Source organism: Pteronotus mesoamericanus, unplaced genomic scaffold (assembly GCF_021234165.1).
Source record: "Pteronotus mesoamericanus isolate MK-2021 breed Mesoamerican mustached bat unplaced genomic scaffold, CSHL_Meso_final contig_94, whole genome shotgun sequence".
NCBI lineage: Eukaryota > Metazoa > Chordata > Mammalia > Chiroptera > Mormoopidae > Pteronotus > Pteronotus mesoamericanus.
This window is the reverse complement of record NW_026555285.1, coordinates 8,898,243-8,918,705: the sequence shown is the minus strand read 5'-3', so window position 1 is coordinate 8,918,705 and position 20,463 is coordinate 8,898,243. Positions and strand designations below refer to the sequence as shown.

The following is a 20,463-nucleotide window of genomic DNA, read 5'->3' as shown; positions in this document are numbered from 1 at the left end:
CACAGTAAAGCATTTTATGTACACACTTATTCCTGTGTCTTAGTAGCAGATCCTAATAATAGCTTAGTTTACAAGTGGGAAATTATCTACTCTCCTCCCTTAAAAAAAATGAAGGAAAAGTAAAGAATAGAAAATACTAGAAATTTTTAGGAAAAGGAAAGGAATATGAAGGAAAGAATACATAGGATGTATCCCTTTTTGAACTAAAATGATTTAAACCAACAGGAAAGCAAAAGAGAGGATAAGTACTATTCTACTTTGTTTTTAATTCAATAATATATTCATTTTATTTACCTGAAGCATAATATGTATGTACATATAAAATTTATTATACTCTAACCATAGCAGCAACTCTTCCAATATCATGATGCATTAATTGAAGACATTTCAACACTTCATTTGGCATCATCTGAATTGCACTTAGTGAATTACAAAAATAACTAAACAATTTCACTTGAATCAGAATGAACTACTACAATGTAAGTGATGATTTATCCATGAATGAAAAGCAATGATCTTACCTGAATGTTGTCATAGAACAGAACATCAGGCACCTTCATTTTCTCGTGGGCGTTATAGATGGGGGCACTGACAGCTCCAATCCTCAGAGATCCAGATGCTACCTCACCTAAAAATTTCACACAGGACGGAGAATTATTCATGGCACTGTCCTCAGAGAAGCCAACTTCAGCCAATATAGAATGCAATACAGCATCTTTACTATCTTCTGGGCTCATCAAAGAATTTTAATTTAACATATAAAATAGAAATAAGCTTGAAGGTGGTATAATAAAAACCTTGAAGGTGTTTTATTTACTAGAGTTTTTTTTTTAGATTTTATTTATTTATTTTGTTTATTTATTTTCAGAAAGAGGGAGAGAAACATCAATTGGTTACCTCTCACACACCCCCAACTGAGGGCCTGGCCCACAACCAAGGCATGTGCCCTGACTGGGAATCAAACCAGCAAACTTTCAGTGTGTGGGATGATGCCCAACCCACTGAGCCACACCAGTCAGGTCTGCTAGAGTGTTTTTAGCTCTACATAAACAGGTTAAAGTTCTACAGAAAGCTTTAAATGTTCTAAAATGTAATAAAATTTGATTAAAACAATGTATATAGCAAACAGCATAGACATAAAATTGAGAGGAGAAAAAACCCCAGAACTCAGTCAAGTCACCTTAATAAGCTTATTCAGCCAAAGACTATCACATATATATTAGCCAAATACACATTCAAAAGCTCTAATGTACCTTGAGTATCATTTTTTCAGGTCCCACCCATTCAAAAGCCCCACATAAGAAACCCCTAGATACCTAATCAAAAATACAAATGAATCAACCCATGCCAGACCTCCCAAATTACTATTTTCAGTGATGGTCCAGGAGATCTATATTTTCAAATAAGCACCCCAGGCGCTACACAATTATTTTATGATAGTTATTACTGGAATGTCTATTATAGTTGGTCAAGAATAGAATTGGAGGTCCTTGAAGCCAGGAACCTAAATAATAAATTTATTAATGTCAGGGAATATACGTCACATGTATTCCTTACAGTAGCCAGATAGCCCTGTTCCCTGTCTGCTATATGCCAAAGTCAATAATGATAACACTAATAGTAGTAGTTGTAGTAGCACCAATGATTACAATAATAGAAGTTATTATTAATTGAGAACCTTCTGAGCGCCAGATCCCAAACGAGGAGCTTCAGCTCATTGTTCTCTCTTATAATTTCATTTAATTTTCCTAATAATGAGACAAAAATTATGAAAAAGCTAAGAAAAACAAATATTAAGTAATTTGCTTCAAATCTCTCAGCTGGTATGCGTAGAGCTAAAAAATAGAACTGTTATTATTTCTGCCATGTGGAATGTGTTCAATCCTCTGACTCCAAATACTATTCCATCCTGTGGAAATACCCTAGCAAGCAGGTAGACAATAACAATACCTTAAACAACTGACCCATTTTTGTCCTTCCTACTTTAAATATGGAAAATTCTATTTTAGTGCAAAAGCATTTTAAAAGACAAGGTAGAAAAGCAACATTTGAGTCTATAGAGCACTGTGAACAATTTTATGCTAAAAATAAAGTGTCACCCTGTTTAATCACTGCTGAGTGCTACACACTTGCCAAAGCATAGTAGCCCTCTTCTTTTAATAGATCCTCACCATTTTCTTTTTATTTATAAGTTCTATAGGCAGAAAAACATAAGCTGTCATGCTGAAGATTTATTACTTATTTACTACCATCAGTTCTCTGAAATAAACCCACTATAAAACTGTAAAAGACCAGGATTGTGCAGTGAATTTACAATATACTTGCATGCTGAGATGACAGACACAATTTCAGATTCAAACAGCATCTGATATTATCTATGCTTTAGTTTAAGGATATATCTATTTAGTACATTTAGGTCATTAGGACAATTTAATTCAATTAACCAATGTTTATTATTAAAATTTCAAGCCAGATAAGAGAAATGCATGGAGAAAATGGTGATGCTACAGTTTCATGGGAGAAAGCTGGCTAACGATCTTCTAAAACAAATCTCAGAGGATGGCATCATTTTGTAAGTTTATTAAGTCCTCAGACTGATAAACTCAAAACCTAATTTTATCATCACAACAGAGGACAAACTGAAGTCTCAGGAGATTATTAAAGACATAAACTCTAATCTATATCTAAAACCGGAATTGCAAAGAATTACATTGCAATAAAAACTGCAACTTTCATATGGACTACATGATACACTGGTTGTCTTATTGGCATATTATCTAGAGGAACACCTGCATGGAAAAAGTCCAACCCTTATCAGAATGTTGGCTGGTGAGTATGGCTCCTGAACAGAGACAGTGAATTAAATGAATTTTCCAAAACAGATGACATTAAAGATGAATAGAATCAGAGGAATCAAGTCTCTTGACTTAGGTTCCCTATCCTCTACACAAGACTTAGATGGGAACTGTTAACACTACCCTATTACTGAGACTAAACAATCTATAGTCTGAATGATGCAGCCTTTCTTTGGATATGTTAAAAAAAAATTCAATCAAGTAACATTATCAATCTAAAAAGTACCAAAGTTATTCTGTCTCTGAATTGGCTATGTATATCAGTACCCAGATCCATCAGTATGCAGGGTTTATAATTTTACTTTAAAAAAGGGCATCTTATTTTCTTAATATCAACTTGTTACTTCAGTGTATTTCCAACAATTAAGAATACCTACTACAGCCCTGGCTGGTGTGGCTCAGTGGACTGAGTGCTGGCCTGCAAACCCAAAGGTTGTCAGTTCAATTAACAGTCACGATACAAGCCTGGGTTGTGTGCCATGTCCTCAGATGGGGGCGGGCAAGAGGCAACCGATGATGTTTCTATCACACATCGATGTTTCTCTGTGTTCTCCCTCTCTTGCCCTCTCTAAAAATAAATAAATAAAACCTTAAAAAAAAAACCTACTACAAAGAAAACCACAATAGACCCCTTTGGAGAATGGTCACAAATTGGATGTTTTCAGGTAATTAATACCTCAAAAAATAGAGAAACTTTCATTGCACTGTAATGGAAGAATGAGGAACTTGTGTAGGAAGAAATAAATTTCTCCCAATATTCAAAATTATACTTATGGCTCTCCAGGAGAAAAGAACCACAAAAGACAATATGAGGTCTGTCTGGGAAAAGCCCAGCCAACATTAACATAATGAGGACAGTTTGCACAATATTGATGTAAGCTGGCAGTCAAAGAGAGTGGACTGGAATGTGCATGAGTGAACAATGATAACTTCACTGTACTAGTCAATGGGGGTAGTACACCCCATGGAGTAAGCATGTGTACTGTGTGGCTGTTGCATTCAAAATGACTGAGCAAGCAGAGCAATGAATCTGCATCAAATTTTGCATTAAATTTGAACATTCCTCCAGAGAAACTATTTTGATGATTCAAAAGGCTGTAGTTATGGGCAACTGGTGATTGGCAGCTTCATCATGACAATTCACCTGCTCATGCATCACATCTCATGCAGAGGTTTTTGGCAAAACATGAATTCACCCACATGACTCAGCCCCGCTACAGCCCAGATTTGGCGCCCTTCGACTTCTGGCTTTTCCCAAAACTAAAATCACCTTTGGAAGGGAAAAGATTTCAGACTGTCATGAGAGTCAGGAAAATATGACAGGGCAGCTGATGGTGACTGGGAGAACTGTGTGAGGTCCCAAGGTGCCTACTTTGAAGGGGAATGAGGAATCACTGTCCTATGTACAATTTTTCTTGTATCTTGCATCTTCTTCAATAAATGTCTCTTTTTCATATTACATGGTTGGATACCTTCTGGGTAGACCTTGTACATGTGGAAATGGAAGATTAAGAAGGCAAGAAATGGTACTCTGAATATTATTTTAGTCTACCTAAACCTAGAATAGCTTCAGAAGCATATCCCCTAAGATGCTGCTGGTCCTCAAAATGAAAATACTGCGCAAGGAAAACAGAATTTTAGATTCTGTGGTGAAATACATGTGGAAAAAAAATGTTAAACAAAATCACACAAGTTTATTTATACCAGAAATTCTGAGAGCCTTTAATATGTTTGTGTCAATTGTGACTCAAGAAAATGGGCATGGGGGGAGGACCTGTACCTGGCATGGAACTAAAGGAAGTATTCTAAGGTTTAACTTTTCAGTGGGTTTTAATCTTTTTAAAAAGAAATTAAAGATTTATTTCTTCGATCCAAAATAAAACAAAATAAATGGAAAACAAAACTATTTTTATTGAAAGTTAGTAACAAAAGACATTTGATAGTTATTATTTCACTTAAAAAAATACAGATCAAATACTTACATTTGTAATCTTCCAGTTCTGGTTCTAGATTATTATCTGTACTTATTTCTATTGAAGCATCTGCCAAGTTTTTTTCTAAGGCTGACCTTGCAAGGCTTGGTAAAAACCTGGAGTGGGGGAGAGGATTTAATGATAAAGTCAAAGCTTTCTGTGATTCCTAAATTTTTTTTGACATATGTACACACACACACACACACACACACACAACAACAACAACAACAACAACAACCAATTAAGGAAGTTCAATCTGGATCCATAAAATACAAATAGTAAATAAACTTCAAGTACATCTGACAATAGAGTATGTTTGTTGAATCTCCTTTAATAAGCAAAACTCATTTGTAGTTAATAGTATTCATTTATATATAACATTTTTCAGGACACATCTTAAAATAATTTGTTTGTAAAAATGGATTTAGTATACCTCATAAACCTTGTTTATCATTTAACTGACTTAAAGTTTTTTTAAATTTTTAATTATTTTTTTTTATTGTTCAGATACATTTGTCTCCATTTTCCCGCCACCACTTTCCCCCACCCCACCCTCAATCCTTCCCCACTTTGGCTTTGTCCATGGGTCCTTTATACATGTTCTTTGACTTGACCCTTCAATACTTTAACCTGCTCCAAGCTGGCAATCACAAATTCAAATTAGTGGAAATGGATTAATGAGGTTTCTTTTGTTTTGACACAAATTATTGAAAAAAATTTAGTATTATCCAGCCTGGTTCTTTTTTCCATTTAAAAATTATACTTGCTTATCTATATTCTACATATATTTTGTCCAAACAACACTCTGGCGAGTGACAGAGGCATTCTTAATCTATAGATTATGTGAAATTCCTGGGCTTAGAACATGGAAAGAATTTCTCAAACAATATATCTGGGATTTTGAACCAAAGTAAGCCCATAGAAATTATATTTAACCCATGGTTACATGTGCTATACTACTATAAACTAACCACTATGTGCTACAATGTTCCAAATAAATATACTATCAACATACCACTTTTAATTTAGGTTTTCCATAACTCTAAATTTTCTGTGGTTGTTCCTACAGCCTTGAGAATAAACTCTAATAAAGGAGATGTTGGTGTGAGTGAGGAGGCAAATGGATGAGTGTATAAAGCACTGCTGGATTTCCTGTCCTTGTAATACTCCAAGCTGCATATCTGACACTACCTCCCACCTACTGCCTTATTGTGGTCCTAGGCTATGATAAGGGGATTTATAGGGTTGGGCAAAAGTAGATATACCGTTGTTAATATGGAAAATAATTAATAAATAATAATACAAGAGTAAACTCTGTGTTCCACATACAACTGTAAACCTGGTTTTGCCACACCCTGTATACAGCTCTAGGCTAGTAGCTCATCAGTTCAGCATCAAGTCAGATTTACTATTGTTCATCTATGATCTTTCATCACAGTTCTTAAACTGTTGTTTTTTTCTTTCAAAACCTAGCCCTCACCTTATCTCTCAGGCCCCAAACTGACTTTTATCTTGTTTCCTGAGTCCTTGTCTTGGCATCTGGCCCTACCTCCTTTTCACCACCGCCCCATGAACTAGAATCTGGCCTGGTAACATTAGGCCCTGCTGCTCTATCTCCATTACTTCCTGTCAGATCTCCTTGACTGACAATGAACAACCAATTTCAAGCTGAGATTTTGTTTGCTATTCCCAGAAACTCCTGACATCTCTATAGTGTGCCTGTCAACACATCCTCTCATTTCTCCTGTACTGGAACATTGCCAGATTGCTCTCCAAAGCCTATGCAGGATAGCAAGTGAGCCGTGCAGGCCTCCCGTTCAGTGGCAGTGTCAGGCATTGTTTACCTATATGATACTCTTTTCCTCTGAGATCAGTCATGTTTCAGAATTATTTTCAACCTCACACCCAGACAGCATCACCAAATAATCATGGGCAGCATAGCATGGAAGTGGAAATATATTTACACCTAAAACCTGCATTCAAAAGGATATTGGCCCACCTAGCAAGCAAGGAGAACTAAACATGTCAGGTGGTGTGAGGTCTACCCTTCCTTCCTTTTTCCCCAGGTTTCAAGGGATTAGTTAATTGCTTCCTTTCTCACTGCTCACTGCTATTTTCTACTTTTTTTCTTTTTTCTCCTTTCCTGACCTTTGGTAAAATAAGTAAGTGAAAGAATGAAATATCTCTCTTTCTATCCTACCTTCCCATAACCAAAGCAAGCATATAATCTGTTTTGAACTTTTTAAGTGTATTTATCAGTAATATGAGCATCATATTGTTTTTTAAACATCATTATTACTATTATCATTATTTATTTCCAGCAAAAAAAAATTGGAAAGTCACTAGTTTTGTTAGGTCTTGATTATAAGAAAAACTAAAGAAAGATTCAACCATATTCAGGGAAACTCAGAAAACAGAAGTAGAGAGGCTAATTCAAATAACTGTCTCTGTCACAGGACTGGACTAGGATCTTTAGGTTAAGGAACAAAATAGGATTTCTCAGGGTGGTAGGATGGGAAGCTAGAACAAGGATAGGGGATGCTCCCAAATTACCACCCTGAGGGGAAAAATATTAGTAGTAAGGATGAGAGAAAAAGACTGAAGGGCTCAGTGGACGTCAGGCAGCCTTTGAATTCTATTTAGAATATGCAATTAATTAATTTTTACCTGTGATTTTTAAATCAAATTTATAAACAGCTTTGGAATATTTAAGATAACTTATGGCTTATCCTAGCAAAAAATCTAAATTGTTAAATTCTGAGTCATGTAATTTCTCAGGAAGATTTTATTTCTTAATTCACATGTCTGAAGAGTTTAAAAGGAAACAATATACAAAATTTATTAACACACTTTCACATGCTTGATGATGCTAATTTAGTCAAGTTTTATAAAGACAGTCACACAACTTACAAAGGCCCAAAAAGTAATTAGATCTGATAGACTTGTAGAGTAGGCTGAATAACAGAAAATCCTAAAGATCTAGATTTCTGAAATTATAGAGGTTAAAAATTCATTAACAGTCTTAAAGTCAAAAAAGAATCTCTTTTAAAGAAACTGAATAACCTCTCTTGCAAGAAAAATCATTCTTAAGGACAACAAAAATTTCACATTAAAATAATCATTGTAATCTTTAACACTATGTATGATAATTCTATCAGGTTTGTTATTTTTAAAAATTAATTAGCTAATGTCTTAAACAATGTGCAAATATTATGTAGATGGCATTCATTTTATGTCACAAGGGAATTCCTGGAAAACGTATGCAAACTAAATTGTTGGTGAATGAAATATTTCCTAATTACCTCAATGTCTGAGACAGTAAATATTCATTTCTGATTAAATTCTTATATCTCTGCCCAAAATTTCTATGTTGAAAGGATCGTCACCCCCAAGATTTTCCAGAACTAAATAAGTTAATGGAATGGATGGATTAGTCTTATAGCAGTTAATTTTAATAAACTCTTCTAAAATAAAATGTTTTTTTGCATGTGAAATAACTGATAATTTCCTAACCTTCTAAGTGTTCTTCCCTTTGTCCTCTTAGATTTTCAAATGTCTAGAGAATGAATTATGCATCTAGCTCCAAGACTTGATGTACACACTATGGGCTGCGAGGATGAGGTGCTTAGGGAGTCATTTCCTCAGATGAAGAAATGTTCCAATATGAATTCAACTGGCATGAGCAAACAAATGAATAATATTTTTTAAAAAATGAAATTAGCAAAACAAGCCTAGCTAATACTTAATAAGTTAAATGTTTAATGAATTTAGCCTAGAGAATTTCTTTTGATTTTCTTTGCTTAATAGACTTATGAAAATATATTACATCAATTTTTGTTTTAAAATTTTAGTTCTTTTCACTGCTTCAATTTGGAATGAGGACATTAAAAAAACCTTTTGCACCAATAATTGTTTGTTCCATCCTGCCACTGTGCTGCTATCTTGAAGAGAAGATTAGTAAAAAGGCTCTTGACTCTGTAGCCTTGCTAAAGTCAAGAGATGATGCACAAACGAGATAGGTGCTTGACTTATTTGCAAAGGGTCATGGGATGGTAATGTAATAGAGTTTTATTGATAACACTGGAAAAATTAGCTATTTTATTCAGTGAAATATTTATGAGTAGGGAAAGTAAGCATTTTTTTAGTTTTTCAATTTTTAAGTATGAAATATTTCAAGCATACAGAAAGTTACAAAGACTATTAAGCATTCTATTCACCTCTCCCCATTCCTAGAAGTACCACTCACCCTGAAATTAGTGTGTATCTTCTTGTCCATATCTTTATTTTGCTATATATGTATGAGTAAAAAATATATTACACTGTTTAGTGTGTTTAATATTTCATATAAAGGACATCATACACCAAACCTCCTCTTGCAAACTGCTTTTTTCACTCAGCATTATGTTGTCATGATTCAAACCTATCCATAGATGCAGATCTACTTCATTTTAACTTCTGTATAGTATTTTGTTATATTAGTATGTCAATTTATATATTCATTTCCTACTGATAGGTTGTTTCCAATTTTTCATTCTTACAAATAATGATGCAATAAACATCCTTCTACACATCTTTTTATAAATATATATAAGTCCATCTCTGAGGAAATATCAAGAAGTAGAATTGTCAAATAATACAGTATTAATATATTTAAGTATAAAGATACTGTGTGATCAACCTCAGAGTTATCAGACTTCTATCTCAACAGTGGTAATGAAATTTCACTTCCTTCCACTCATGAAAAATTAATTTTTACAGGTATAAGTTTTTAAATATAAAGTAATAGATGAGTACTGTCTTAAATTTCATTTCCCTGATTAATAATGAAGTTGAGCTTCCTTTCAAATGTTTTTTGGTCATCTGAGTTAACTTTTCTGTGTATGCCTACTCATCCTTTGCCCATTTAGGGTTTATTCTTTTATCTCATTAGTTAATACTTAATAGTCCCTGAATACCAATCCTTCTGTGATTATCTTATGAAACATCTCTTAGTTTGCAACTTATAAGTTGTAGAGTAGCTTATGGTGTTTTGTTATATAACAAGGTTTTACGATTATGAGATAAAATGGATATTTTTCATTTTTAGCCATTTCTTGACAAGTTCATCCACTTCTACCCTGATTTATTAAGCCACCCCATAATATGTACCAAATTCCCATAAACATGTAGGTCTGGTCCTGGACTGTGTAGTCTACTCTTATGGTCTATGTCTTTCTTCACACCAATATTACACTGTTATAATGAATACAGCTTTACAGTATATCTTGATATCTGATAAAGTACACTTCCTTAATCTTCCTTAAAAGTTCCTTTACTATTATTGGCCCTTGATATTTCCATGATAATTTTGAGATTAGCTTGTCAAATTCATTATAACCTTGGTGTTATCTGACTATATTATACCTCTATGTCAATTTGAGGTAAAACAAACAGACTTATAATCTTTCCTTTCAGGAACATGGTGTAGCTTCCCATTTGTTTCAATCTTGTGGAGCTTTCAGTGAACATTTATGTTTTTCTCCATGAAAGCATTAAATGTCATTCATTAGATTTATTCCTAGATACTCAAAGTTTTGTACTGTTATTTTGAATGGGATTATTATTAAAAATTAGACTTTCTCATTGACTATTACTGGAATATGGGAATGTCAGTGATTTGGGTGCATAAGTAATCTCACTAAACTCTATTTGTTCTAATAATTTATGTGCAGTTTCTCTTTTATGTATCCAATCTTATAACCTTGGACAAATGCATTGTCTAAAAGTACAGAAAGATGATAGTTTGGTTTTGTTTCTACCTCTAAAGAAAATATATCAAGTATTCCACCTAAAAATGCTTGCTGTAAATTTTTGGTAGGTACCCTTTATCAGATTAAATAACTTACTTTCTATCCATGGCTTACTAAGAATATTCCTGATTCACCAAGAATTTTGTTTGTTTTAACTCTGGTTTGTTTTTAAGTTTCACTATTGGGAGTATCAAACACTTTTACTCATTTATTAAATGAAGCTCCATGCCTTCCAACGATTTCCAAGGCACGCCGAGACAAAGAAATATGGCCCAAGTGAAAGAACAGATCAAAGCTCCCAAAATAGAACTAAGCGATGAACAGGTAGCCAAGCTATCACACTTCAAAACACTGGTAATCAGGATGCTCACAGAAATGGAGGAGTATGGTTGCAAAATGGAGTGAAAAGTGAAGTCTATGCAAAGGGAAATTAAAAAAAAATATACAGGGAACCAACAGTAAAGGGAAGGAAAGCAGGACTCAAATCAACAACTGGGAGCAGAAAGAAGAGATAAACATTCAACCAGAACAGAATGGGGAAACAAGAATTCCAAAAAATGAGGAGAGACTTATGAAATCCAGGACAACTTTAAATGTTCCAACATCTGAATCATAGGGGTACCTGAACGAGAAGAGGAAGAGCAAGAAATTGAAAACTTACTTGAACAGATAATGAAGGAGAACTTCCCCAATCTGGCCAAGGAAATAGACTTCCAGGAGATCCAGGAAGCTCAGAGAGTCCCAAAGAAGCACACACCAAGGCATATCATTAATTATGTTACCCAAGATTAGAGATAAGGAGAAAATCTTAAAAGCAGCAAGAGAAAAGGAGACAGTTACCTAGAAAGGATTTCCCATAAGTCTAGCAGCTGATTTCTCCAAAGAAACCTTGCAGGCAAGAAGGGGCTGGCAAAAAAGTATTCAAAATCATGAAAGACAAGGGCCGACACCCAAGATGCCTCTATCGAGCAAAGCTATCATTTAGAATGGAAGGGCAGACAAAGTGCTTCCTAGATAAGGTCAAGTTAAAGGACTTCATCATCACCAAGCCCTTATTATATGAAATGTTAAAAGGACTTATCTAAGAAAAAGAAGAAGATCAAAAACTATGAACAGTAAATAGAGGGGAGGAGAGGAGGAAGAGTGGGGAAAAAGGTAGAGAATAAACTGTATAAATAGTAGGTACAAAATAGGTAGAGGGAGGTTAAGAACAGTATAGGAAATGGAGAAGCCAAAGAACTTATATGTACAACCCATGGACATGAATTAAGGAGGAGGGCGTAAAATCTGGGGACTGGGCCAGTGCAGGGTAGAGGGGGGAGGGAAACAAAGGGGAGGGGAAAAAAAAGAAACATGATTGGCAGGTACAAAATAAACAGGGGAGGGAAGGGGGTGGTGTCAAGAACAGTATAGGAAATGGAGAAGCTAAAGAACTTCTATGGATGACCCATGGACACAAACTAAGAGGGGAGGATTGCTGGAGGGAAGTGGGGTACTGCATAGGGGGGGCAAAGGGGGAAAAATTGGGACAACTGTAATAGCATGATCAATAAAATATACTTTAAAAAAAGATTCTTTGATATCTTATGAAGCACAATTTTTTTCATCTAGTTTGGGGTCAAAGTTGACACATAGGACAAATGTTCCATGTGTCCTTGAAAAGAATGTATATTCTTTGTCCACTGGGTACAAAGTCCATTATATCAAACTTGGCAACTCCTTCGTTCAAATCTTCTTCTTTTCTAATTTTTATAATTATAGATGTATCAGTTTCTAAAAGAAGTGAGTTAAAAAACTGTCATTATAACTGTTGATTTGTAAATTGTTTCTGTCATATATTTTGACACTGTATTCCTTCTGAAGTATGAACAGTTAAAGACTATTAAGTCTACTAAATTAAGCTTCTTTCTTCATCTTCTTTATTCCCAATCATGCTTTTGGCTTTGAAGTATATTTTGCCTATTAATAATACTGTATCTCTTCTCTTTTGGTTAGTTATTTGGTATATCTTCTTATGCCTTCACCTCTGACCTTTCTATTATGTTTTAGATGTGACTCTTGTAACAGCATATAATTAGGGGTTTTTTTTTAATATTCAATCAGGAACTCTAACTTTCAACTAGAAAATTTAATCTTGTGTGATATTTGTGCTCACTTCTAACATTATTTCATGTTTACTCTTCAGACTGATCTTTTTTCACCATTCCCCTCTATTTCTGCTTATATCGAATTGATCAAGTTTTCTCTATTTGCTTATTTCCACCTCTACTGGATCCATTTCCATCTCTACTGGATACATTTCCATTCTTTTTTGTGTTTATCCAGAATTTTTATGTGCATACCTAAACAAAGTCTAAAGGTATTAAATACTTCTCTTCCTAAAGAGCAGAAGAACCTAAAAAAGCATTTATTTCTCTTTTTTCAGCTTCTATATTCTCTTGCTTAGTGGTTTAGTTTTATCCTGTTGTTAAATACTTCCCCATATTAGTATTCATTTTAAATTTAAGTATATTTACCTATTTCCTTCCTCATCATTATTTCTTGCTTGCCAATCTTTCTTCTGAATTCAGTTTCCTTCTTGATGAAATATTTGCTTTTGTAGTTATTTCAGAAATGCAGTAAATTCAGTCTTCATCAAAAAATGTCATTTAGCTACACAGAGATTTCTTGGGTTGATGGTTATTTTCCCTCAACAGTTTCAGGATACTCTCTACTCCATCTGAAATCTATTGTTGTTGATCTGAGGTTGCCATTTTAACACTGCTCTCTTATATCTTTTTTCCACTCATAATTTTTAAGTTGCTCACTTTTTCTCTACTGTGCAGCAAAATCACAATGCATATTTGTTCTACGAACTCTAATCACTCTTGTTTATTTCTTAGATCAATTCATATTACTTGATTTATTTTTATTTGCTTTTGAATAAAGGAAGTTGAAAGTTGACTTAACTACCAGAGCATATACAAAAGTCTGTAAAATGTGATTACTTCATGTTAATATATCCAAAGTGTTTTTTCCCCTTGGCTCCAAAGCTGTTTACATTGCTTAGCACTGACTAGATCTGTTAACACATGTCTATAACCAAGTTCTGGGTAGGTAATCGCTGTCTATATTTTATTCAGTTCATTACCCTGAAAACTAAGCACTTAAAGCATTTTTTTCCTAATTTTCATTTGGAAATCTAATGTTTTTACTTAAGAGAATTTTATTATTTCTCATAATTATTAGTTATTTCAAAGGTACTGGAAAGACACTGGAGAGGAGGCTTGTTTTAGCTGGATACACCACAGAGAGAACTAACTCAAGTTGCAACATAAGGAGCTTACTTTACAAGTAAAATTATGCACTAAACTGAATTTATATAGGGCAATTATAGATTCTTCTAAATTGAAAATAGGTTCTCTTTTAGTTCCTTTCATGTATCAATGAATGAACAGTCATAACCATCATAAAAAATATTACCAGATCATATGAAGAGTCTAAAATGGGGTCCCCAGCCCCTGTGCTGCAGACCGGTACCAGTTTGTGGCCTGTGGGGAACCAGGCCGCACAGCAGGAGGTGAGTGTAGCCAGTGAGCTTCACTGGAATTACCGGTGAGCTTGACCTCCAGTCTCCCTGACCTTCCCCACCAGAACCCCAGGGAAAAACTGTCTTCCAGGATACCAGTTCCTGGTGGAGTTAGGGACAACTGGTCTAAAAAAAACTTCTGGGCCTACTGAATATTGTCCTTAATCATCCTTATTATTCTTTTTTTTAAAAATCCTCGCCCAAGGATATGTTTATTGATTTTAGAGAGAGGGAGAGAGAGACAAAAACATCGATCAGTTGCCTCCTGCATGCACCCTGACCAGGGGCTGAACCCATGACCTAGGTAGGTGCCCTGACCAGGAATCAAATACACAATCTTTTGGTACATGGGGCAATGCTCCAACCAACTAAGCCACTGGCCAGAGCTTATTATTCTTTTAAAATAGTTTCATGTCAAGTGTAATTCTGTAAGAAAATTCTGTAAGTCAATGTTTTATAATCTCTTCCAAACAGGTACTAGTATAGACTGAAAAGATATTGTTTTGTTAAATTTGGGCAACAGGAAAGTACTCTAAAGCATGGAAAGTTCCAACAGAAATTTGGGAGTCACTAAGTGTCATGATTAAGAACACTAACTCAGAAAACACATGAACCTAGCATTCAAATCCCAAACACACTTTTATATACTTACCACTATATGACTTTAGCCAAGTGACTTAAAGAGTTTTCTTATAAATAAAATACCTCTTAAAATTGTTGTTATGCCTAAGCAAGATATATTCTGAAAATGAACACAAGGCTGAAATAGCTACATATTCAGACCAATACTTTTTCCAGACTATCAATCAAACTTATGTTACTATTTTAGCAAAAATGCAGAAACTTGGATCCAGTGAGACAGGAGAATACAGTTACCTGGAAAGGCAGGCTTTAGTGACAGCACTGTGAAGATTTTCATTAGGGTACTGTGACAGCCGACGAGAAATCCGCAATAGCTGTCTCGTAGAAAGTGATGCTGCCAATGATTGTGCCTATTAAAAGGCAAAGACAGCCTGTTAAGAGTCTTGTTTCAACTTGCTGCAAGTCCCTTTAGATGGGTATCATAGCAGAACTCATATTCCTGAAGGACAAGGTCAAACTTAAAATAAATATGTTCTGTGAATGAATTACAAATAAAAATAAATAGAAAGCAACTAACATTTCAAACATTCTTGAAGATAGCTTTTTTAATCTATGAAAAGTATTTATCAATTAAATTCAATTAAATTGTTTTCATTGTACTAAATGCTGTGTATACATTTTTGGGGGTGGGGGGAGGTGGAGGTTGAGTGGCAGGAGGATGTAAAACGGCCCTTATGTACAATTAACTTTTTTTTTTCTGCTTACACAAAGTTGAATTGTTAAGCTACCCTAAGTAAATCTATGGCTTTTGAAATATAGAAAAAGAGTAATGGACAATTTAGGCTGCCGACCACAGAGATGTCAATGAGTTTGTCACTTGGGTGGCAGCTTGCTGTGCAGAACCTTTCCCCTATGCTGTCAGAATAAATTTACTTGTTTTCTTGTACTTCCCCAAATCCCAATAATAGAGTTCACAGTACAGAACCTAGGACATGTAAATACCAATAACTATTTGCTAACTTGAATTTAAAATTACCTTGCAAGAAGCATAATGTAATGGTGAAGATTATAAGCTTTGAAATCAGAAAAGCCAAGGTCCCATTAATTAGCCATGTGACCTTGAGAAATTTCTTAATCTCTTCAAGCCTATGTCTCCTCATCTTTAAAATGCCAATAATAATGGCTTCATTTTTAAGGTCGTTTTGAGGATTAAATTAGAAAATTATTCTAAAGCACTTAGAGTAGGTCAGACACATATGGGTATGCAAAAAATACCAGAAATTACTGTTAAAAGTCAGTCTCTAAAAGTAAAAAAAAAAAAAATCTAACAGAAGAATAGGGTGTATACTATACAATAGAATGAATTTAATGAATCAGATTATTACTGGCCTAATTAATAAATTAAATCAGTAACATTAGGAGACAAAGGATTTTCACTGAAAACCAGAGGAAAGAAGAACTTTTGAAGCAATTGGCCTTTTGGGAGGGCAAAACAAGCCTGAGTGAAAGGTCACAGAGAGTGATGAAGGCAGAATAGTGGCCCTGAGCACTTAGGGAACAGAGAAGAGAACTCTATGGCATTAACAAAGGGCTCTGAATGGACAATGGGAGAACAAAAAAGACATACTGCACATTTGCTTGTTTTCGACATTTTGCTTAAGGTTATCTCCATATGTCCCAAGGAAGAAAGAATGCATTGAGTTCTCCTTCCTCATGTATTTCACAGCTCTATGAAATGCTGGTCTGCTGTTATCAGCATTATATTTCAGCTACTACATGGGTTAAATGGCCCTTTGGGGGGGTACATGGGGAGCATGACCATCATATATAACATATCCTTTTTTCTATTAAAAAACACCAAGTTTCAAAGAACTATCTCTACACAAACATTGTTTCACCTTGTTTCCAATAACTTTATGCTCTAGACGTGGAGACAATATTTAAATGTAAGAAAGAAAAATTGCAATTCAAAATATCATATAATTTAATGCCAAAATAAGTGGGGCACTTGACAACTGCAAAGGGGCTTGAAATGTTCGGGTGGGAAGGAGAAGTGCTACAAACAAAGCCATGAACGCAGAAGGAGCAGACATTCATGCAGAAACATGAGGAAACCAGCCCTGCTGTATTAGAGGGCCCCGTTGGGAGCTTTGCTCCCAAATAACAAAGGCCTGTGACTGACACTTTGAGGACTTCGGCCTGGCTCCTAAAGGCAGCAGGGCTTTCTTATATGCTACAAAGTAACATGATTTTAGAAAGATTAATCTGGCAGAGGTATATAAAGTAGAAGAACAGGCAGAATTGAGACAGGAATCTGCTTACAAAAAGATAAAGTCCTACAGTGAAGTTACTGGCAAAAGGAATAGAAGGAAAGGATCAAAAAATGTTTCAAATGGTTTGACAACTGATGGATATTGGAAAGAAGGAAGAACTGAGGATAAGATTATTAAAGCCAGCATGACTCAAAGTATCAGAAGTTAAATATGACTCAGTATTCCCATCCTTAATACCTGGACCATGACTGCCATAATCATGGAAAATGTCTGACAGATGACTCCAACCAAAGGACTCTCATGACAAGAGTCCTATTAAACCATATGGTAACTTTCTAGGGTACAGCATTCTAATCTCATTCCAAGTGTGACACAGTTCAGGCTTCACATTTCATTCCAGTGATGGGTAAAGATTTCTCACGAATTTGAAAAATACCAGCTCTCTCAGTTAAAGCCAAATTGCTTTTCAACATCCAGTGTTAAAAAAAAATCAGAACAAAGCTTTACGTTCAGCCATTGTGGTGTTGAATAAAGGGTTTGGTTATTTCTGCCCTCACATTAGCCATTAAAAATTGAGAGTGTACTTTAACTGAAAAATATACTTAATATTTAGAATATCAAATTTCCAACTGCAGTTTTATCTTGCAAATAAGGAAGTGAGAAAGTGAGCACATTCCCTTAGTCACTATGGCTATGCAATTTAAGAGCACAACTTAAGGATTTTTTATATTAGCATGATTAATAATAGTACTTCAACTTAAAGATATAAAGATTCTGATCAAAATTGTTAAAAATAATTTTTCTCTTATTCTTCTTAAAGATTTTCTTTTACAAAAATGTAACATGTTCTCAGGGAGCTAAAACTCTAGACACAATCTATTGATTAATCAATTTATTCATTCATTCATCAAACATTTAAGTATCTATTATGTGCGAGGCACCAGACTGGAAAATGAGAATAAAAGTATGAAAAAGACCTGGCCTCAAGGAGTTCAAATTCTAATTGTGGAGATAAAAATACACTGTGATAACCATGGCAACAGGTCAATTTGAGAAGCATATGCCACACATGAAAGCAGATTGGATATAAAAGTTACCTCTGCCTAAGGGGTCTGAGAGACGCCTGATACAATGGGAACCTGAGTGCAAGTGGTCAGAGAGAAAGCGCATTCCAGGCATTACCCGAGGCAGAGACATTTGGGTTAAGTGCTGGGCTTAGAAAACAGCAAGAAGTAATGTGTGGAAGAGCTGAGGGTGCTTCAAAAGAGGCTGTAGGAAATGAGGCTGGAAAAGCAGCCAGGCGTGCTTAGGAGGTGGTCCTTCAGTCTCCAGACAAAGAGAATCCATCTCTTAACAGTTGTAAAGAAGAAGAAGAACTTGGGAAGTAAATTTGGGAAGGATCATTCCTGGAACAAATGGAAGATTCATTCATTTATCCATTCATTTAACAGATATTTACTGAACATCTACTATGTAGTAGGCAAAGTTCCAGATGCTGGGAATACAGCAGGAACCAAAATAAATAAAAACTCGCCATCCCAGAACTAAAATCTGAGTGAGTCGAAATAGACAAGAAAATAATGAGTAAAACAGCCCTGACTGGCCTGGCATCTTCTCGCAAAACGAAAGGTCACTTTGATTCCTGGTCAGGGCACATGCCAGGGTTGTGGGCCCAGTTCCCCGGCTGGGCCCAGGGTTGTGGGCCCAGTAGGAGAGGCAACTGATCGGTTTTTCTCTCAGACATTGATGTTTCTCCACTTGCATTAAGAAAAAAAATTGAGTAAAACATATTATATCAAAGGGTTAAACCCTATGAAGAACCTTAAAACAGAGAGAAAGGAATAAAATGGGAAGGATATGTGATTCTAAATAGAGTGCTTCAGGAAGGTGTCACTTAAAAGACGACATCTGAGCAAATCCAAACAGGATGAGGGAGCAAACCTATAGCTACCTTGGAGGACCAACTGAGGCAGAAGAAATACCAAGTGGCAAGGGCTCTAATTCGTTCAAGGACCAACAAGGAGAATGGTGTAGCTGAAAAGAATGAGTAAGGGGGAAGTAGCTGGAAATGAGGTCTCCTGTAAACAGTCTCCCCTCCCCCAAAGATATTCACATCCTAATCCCTGGAACCTGTGAATTTTACCTTGCATGGCAAAACTGACTCTGCAGATAGCATTAAAGATATCTGAGATGTGGAGATTATGCTGGATTATCTGGATGGCTACTAAATGCAATCACGTATCCTTATGAAAGGGAAGCAGAAAAAGATTTGACACAGACACATGGAGAGAAGGTGATGTGAAGATGGAGGCAGAGACTGAAGTGACAAGGCTGTGAGTCAAGGAACGCCAGCATCCACCAGAAGCTGAAAGAGACAAGTGGTGGATTCTTCCTTTGAGCTTCCAAGGGAATGTGACTCTGCAAACACCTTGATTTTAGCTTCATTTCAAATTTTTGGTGTCCAGTACTGTGAGAAAATAAACTTCTTTTGTAATTAACCACCAATTTATGGTGACATGTTATAACAGCACAGGAAAGTAATAGAGGGCCACAAGAGGAATGGATTATTGGTCAAGAGGGCAGACAAGTGAAAGTACCAACATTCTAGGAGAAAGATTATGAAATCCAATACTAGGATAATTACTGACAATAGATAAGAGCACAGATTAGAAATCAAGATGCTAAATTATAAGATTTGCTTTCAAATTAAGTAGAAATAGTGGGGAAGCTAGGCATCAGCAATGATGTCAAGGTTTCTAATTTAGGTAATTTAGTAGACAGGTGAGTAACAAAGTCAGGAAATCAAATAAGGAATAAGTAGATTTAAAGGGGAAAGACTGTTTAGTTCTATATCCCATCATCACAACCTCCTATGAGACACATGGCACTGTTCCCATTTCCCAGGTGAGAACACTGACACTCAGAGTTAGACGGTGACAGCCCTCAATCTTTCCAACATACTATCCCAGCATTAAAATATAATTAGAAATAAAGAATCAATCAGAAAAGAGAAGTTAGAAGTTGAAGATAAAGACATAGGCATTATCACAGAGGTGGTACTTAAAGCCATAAGAAGAGATAAGATTGCTCAGTATAGGAGACAGAAGGAGCAAAGCCAAACCACAGGAGTACCAAGTATCGTATTTTGCCATGTATAATGCCTCCCGTGTATAATGCGCACCCACGCTTCAGTACTAATTCCCAAGTATAATTCACATTAAACATAGAAATTAGTACTACCCATGTATAATGCGCATTCTTATTTTTCCCTCAAAAATTTGGGCAAAAAAGTGCACATTGTACATAGCAAAATATGGTCCATCCCTAGAGCCAAAGTTTTTTTCTATGATATCCATGAGGAGCTGGAAGAAATGTTAAAATTGTTGAAAGAGTAAAACATGTGCATAGGACAAAGCATAACAC

The 20,463-nt window shown here is 35.4% G+C and overlaps 1 protein-coding gene across 2 annotated transcripts in view; it reads right to left on the bottom strand.

Annotated features, from left to right (window-relative positions):
• VWA8 (von Willebrand factor A domain containing 8) overlaps nt 1-20,463 on the bottom strand; it is a 390,182-nt gene that overhangs the window by 229,761 nt on the left and 139,958 nt on the right. For both annotated transcript variants that reach the window (XM_054586385.1, XM_054586386.1), the window contains exons 17-19: nt 15,062-15,177; nt 4,838-4,944; nt 522-628 (exon numbers count right to left, since the gene is read on the bottom strand). In XM_054586385.1, the coding sequence (XP_054442360.1) occupies nt 522-628; nt 4,838-4,944; nt 15,062-15,177 (330 nt within the window). The remainder of the gene's footprint in view (nt 1-521; nt 629-4,837; nt 4,945-15,061; nt 15,178-20,463) is intronic.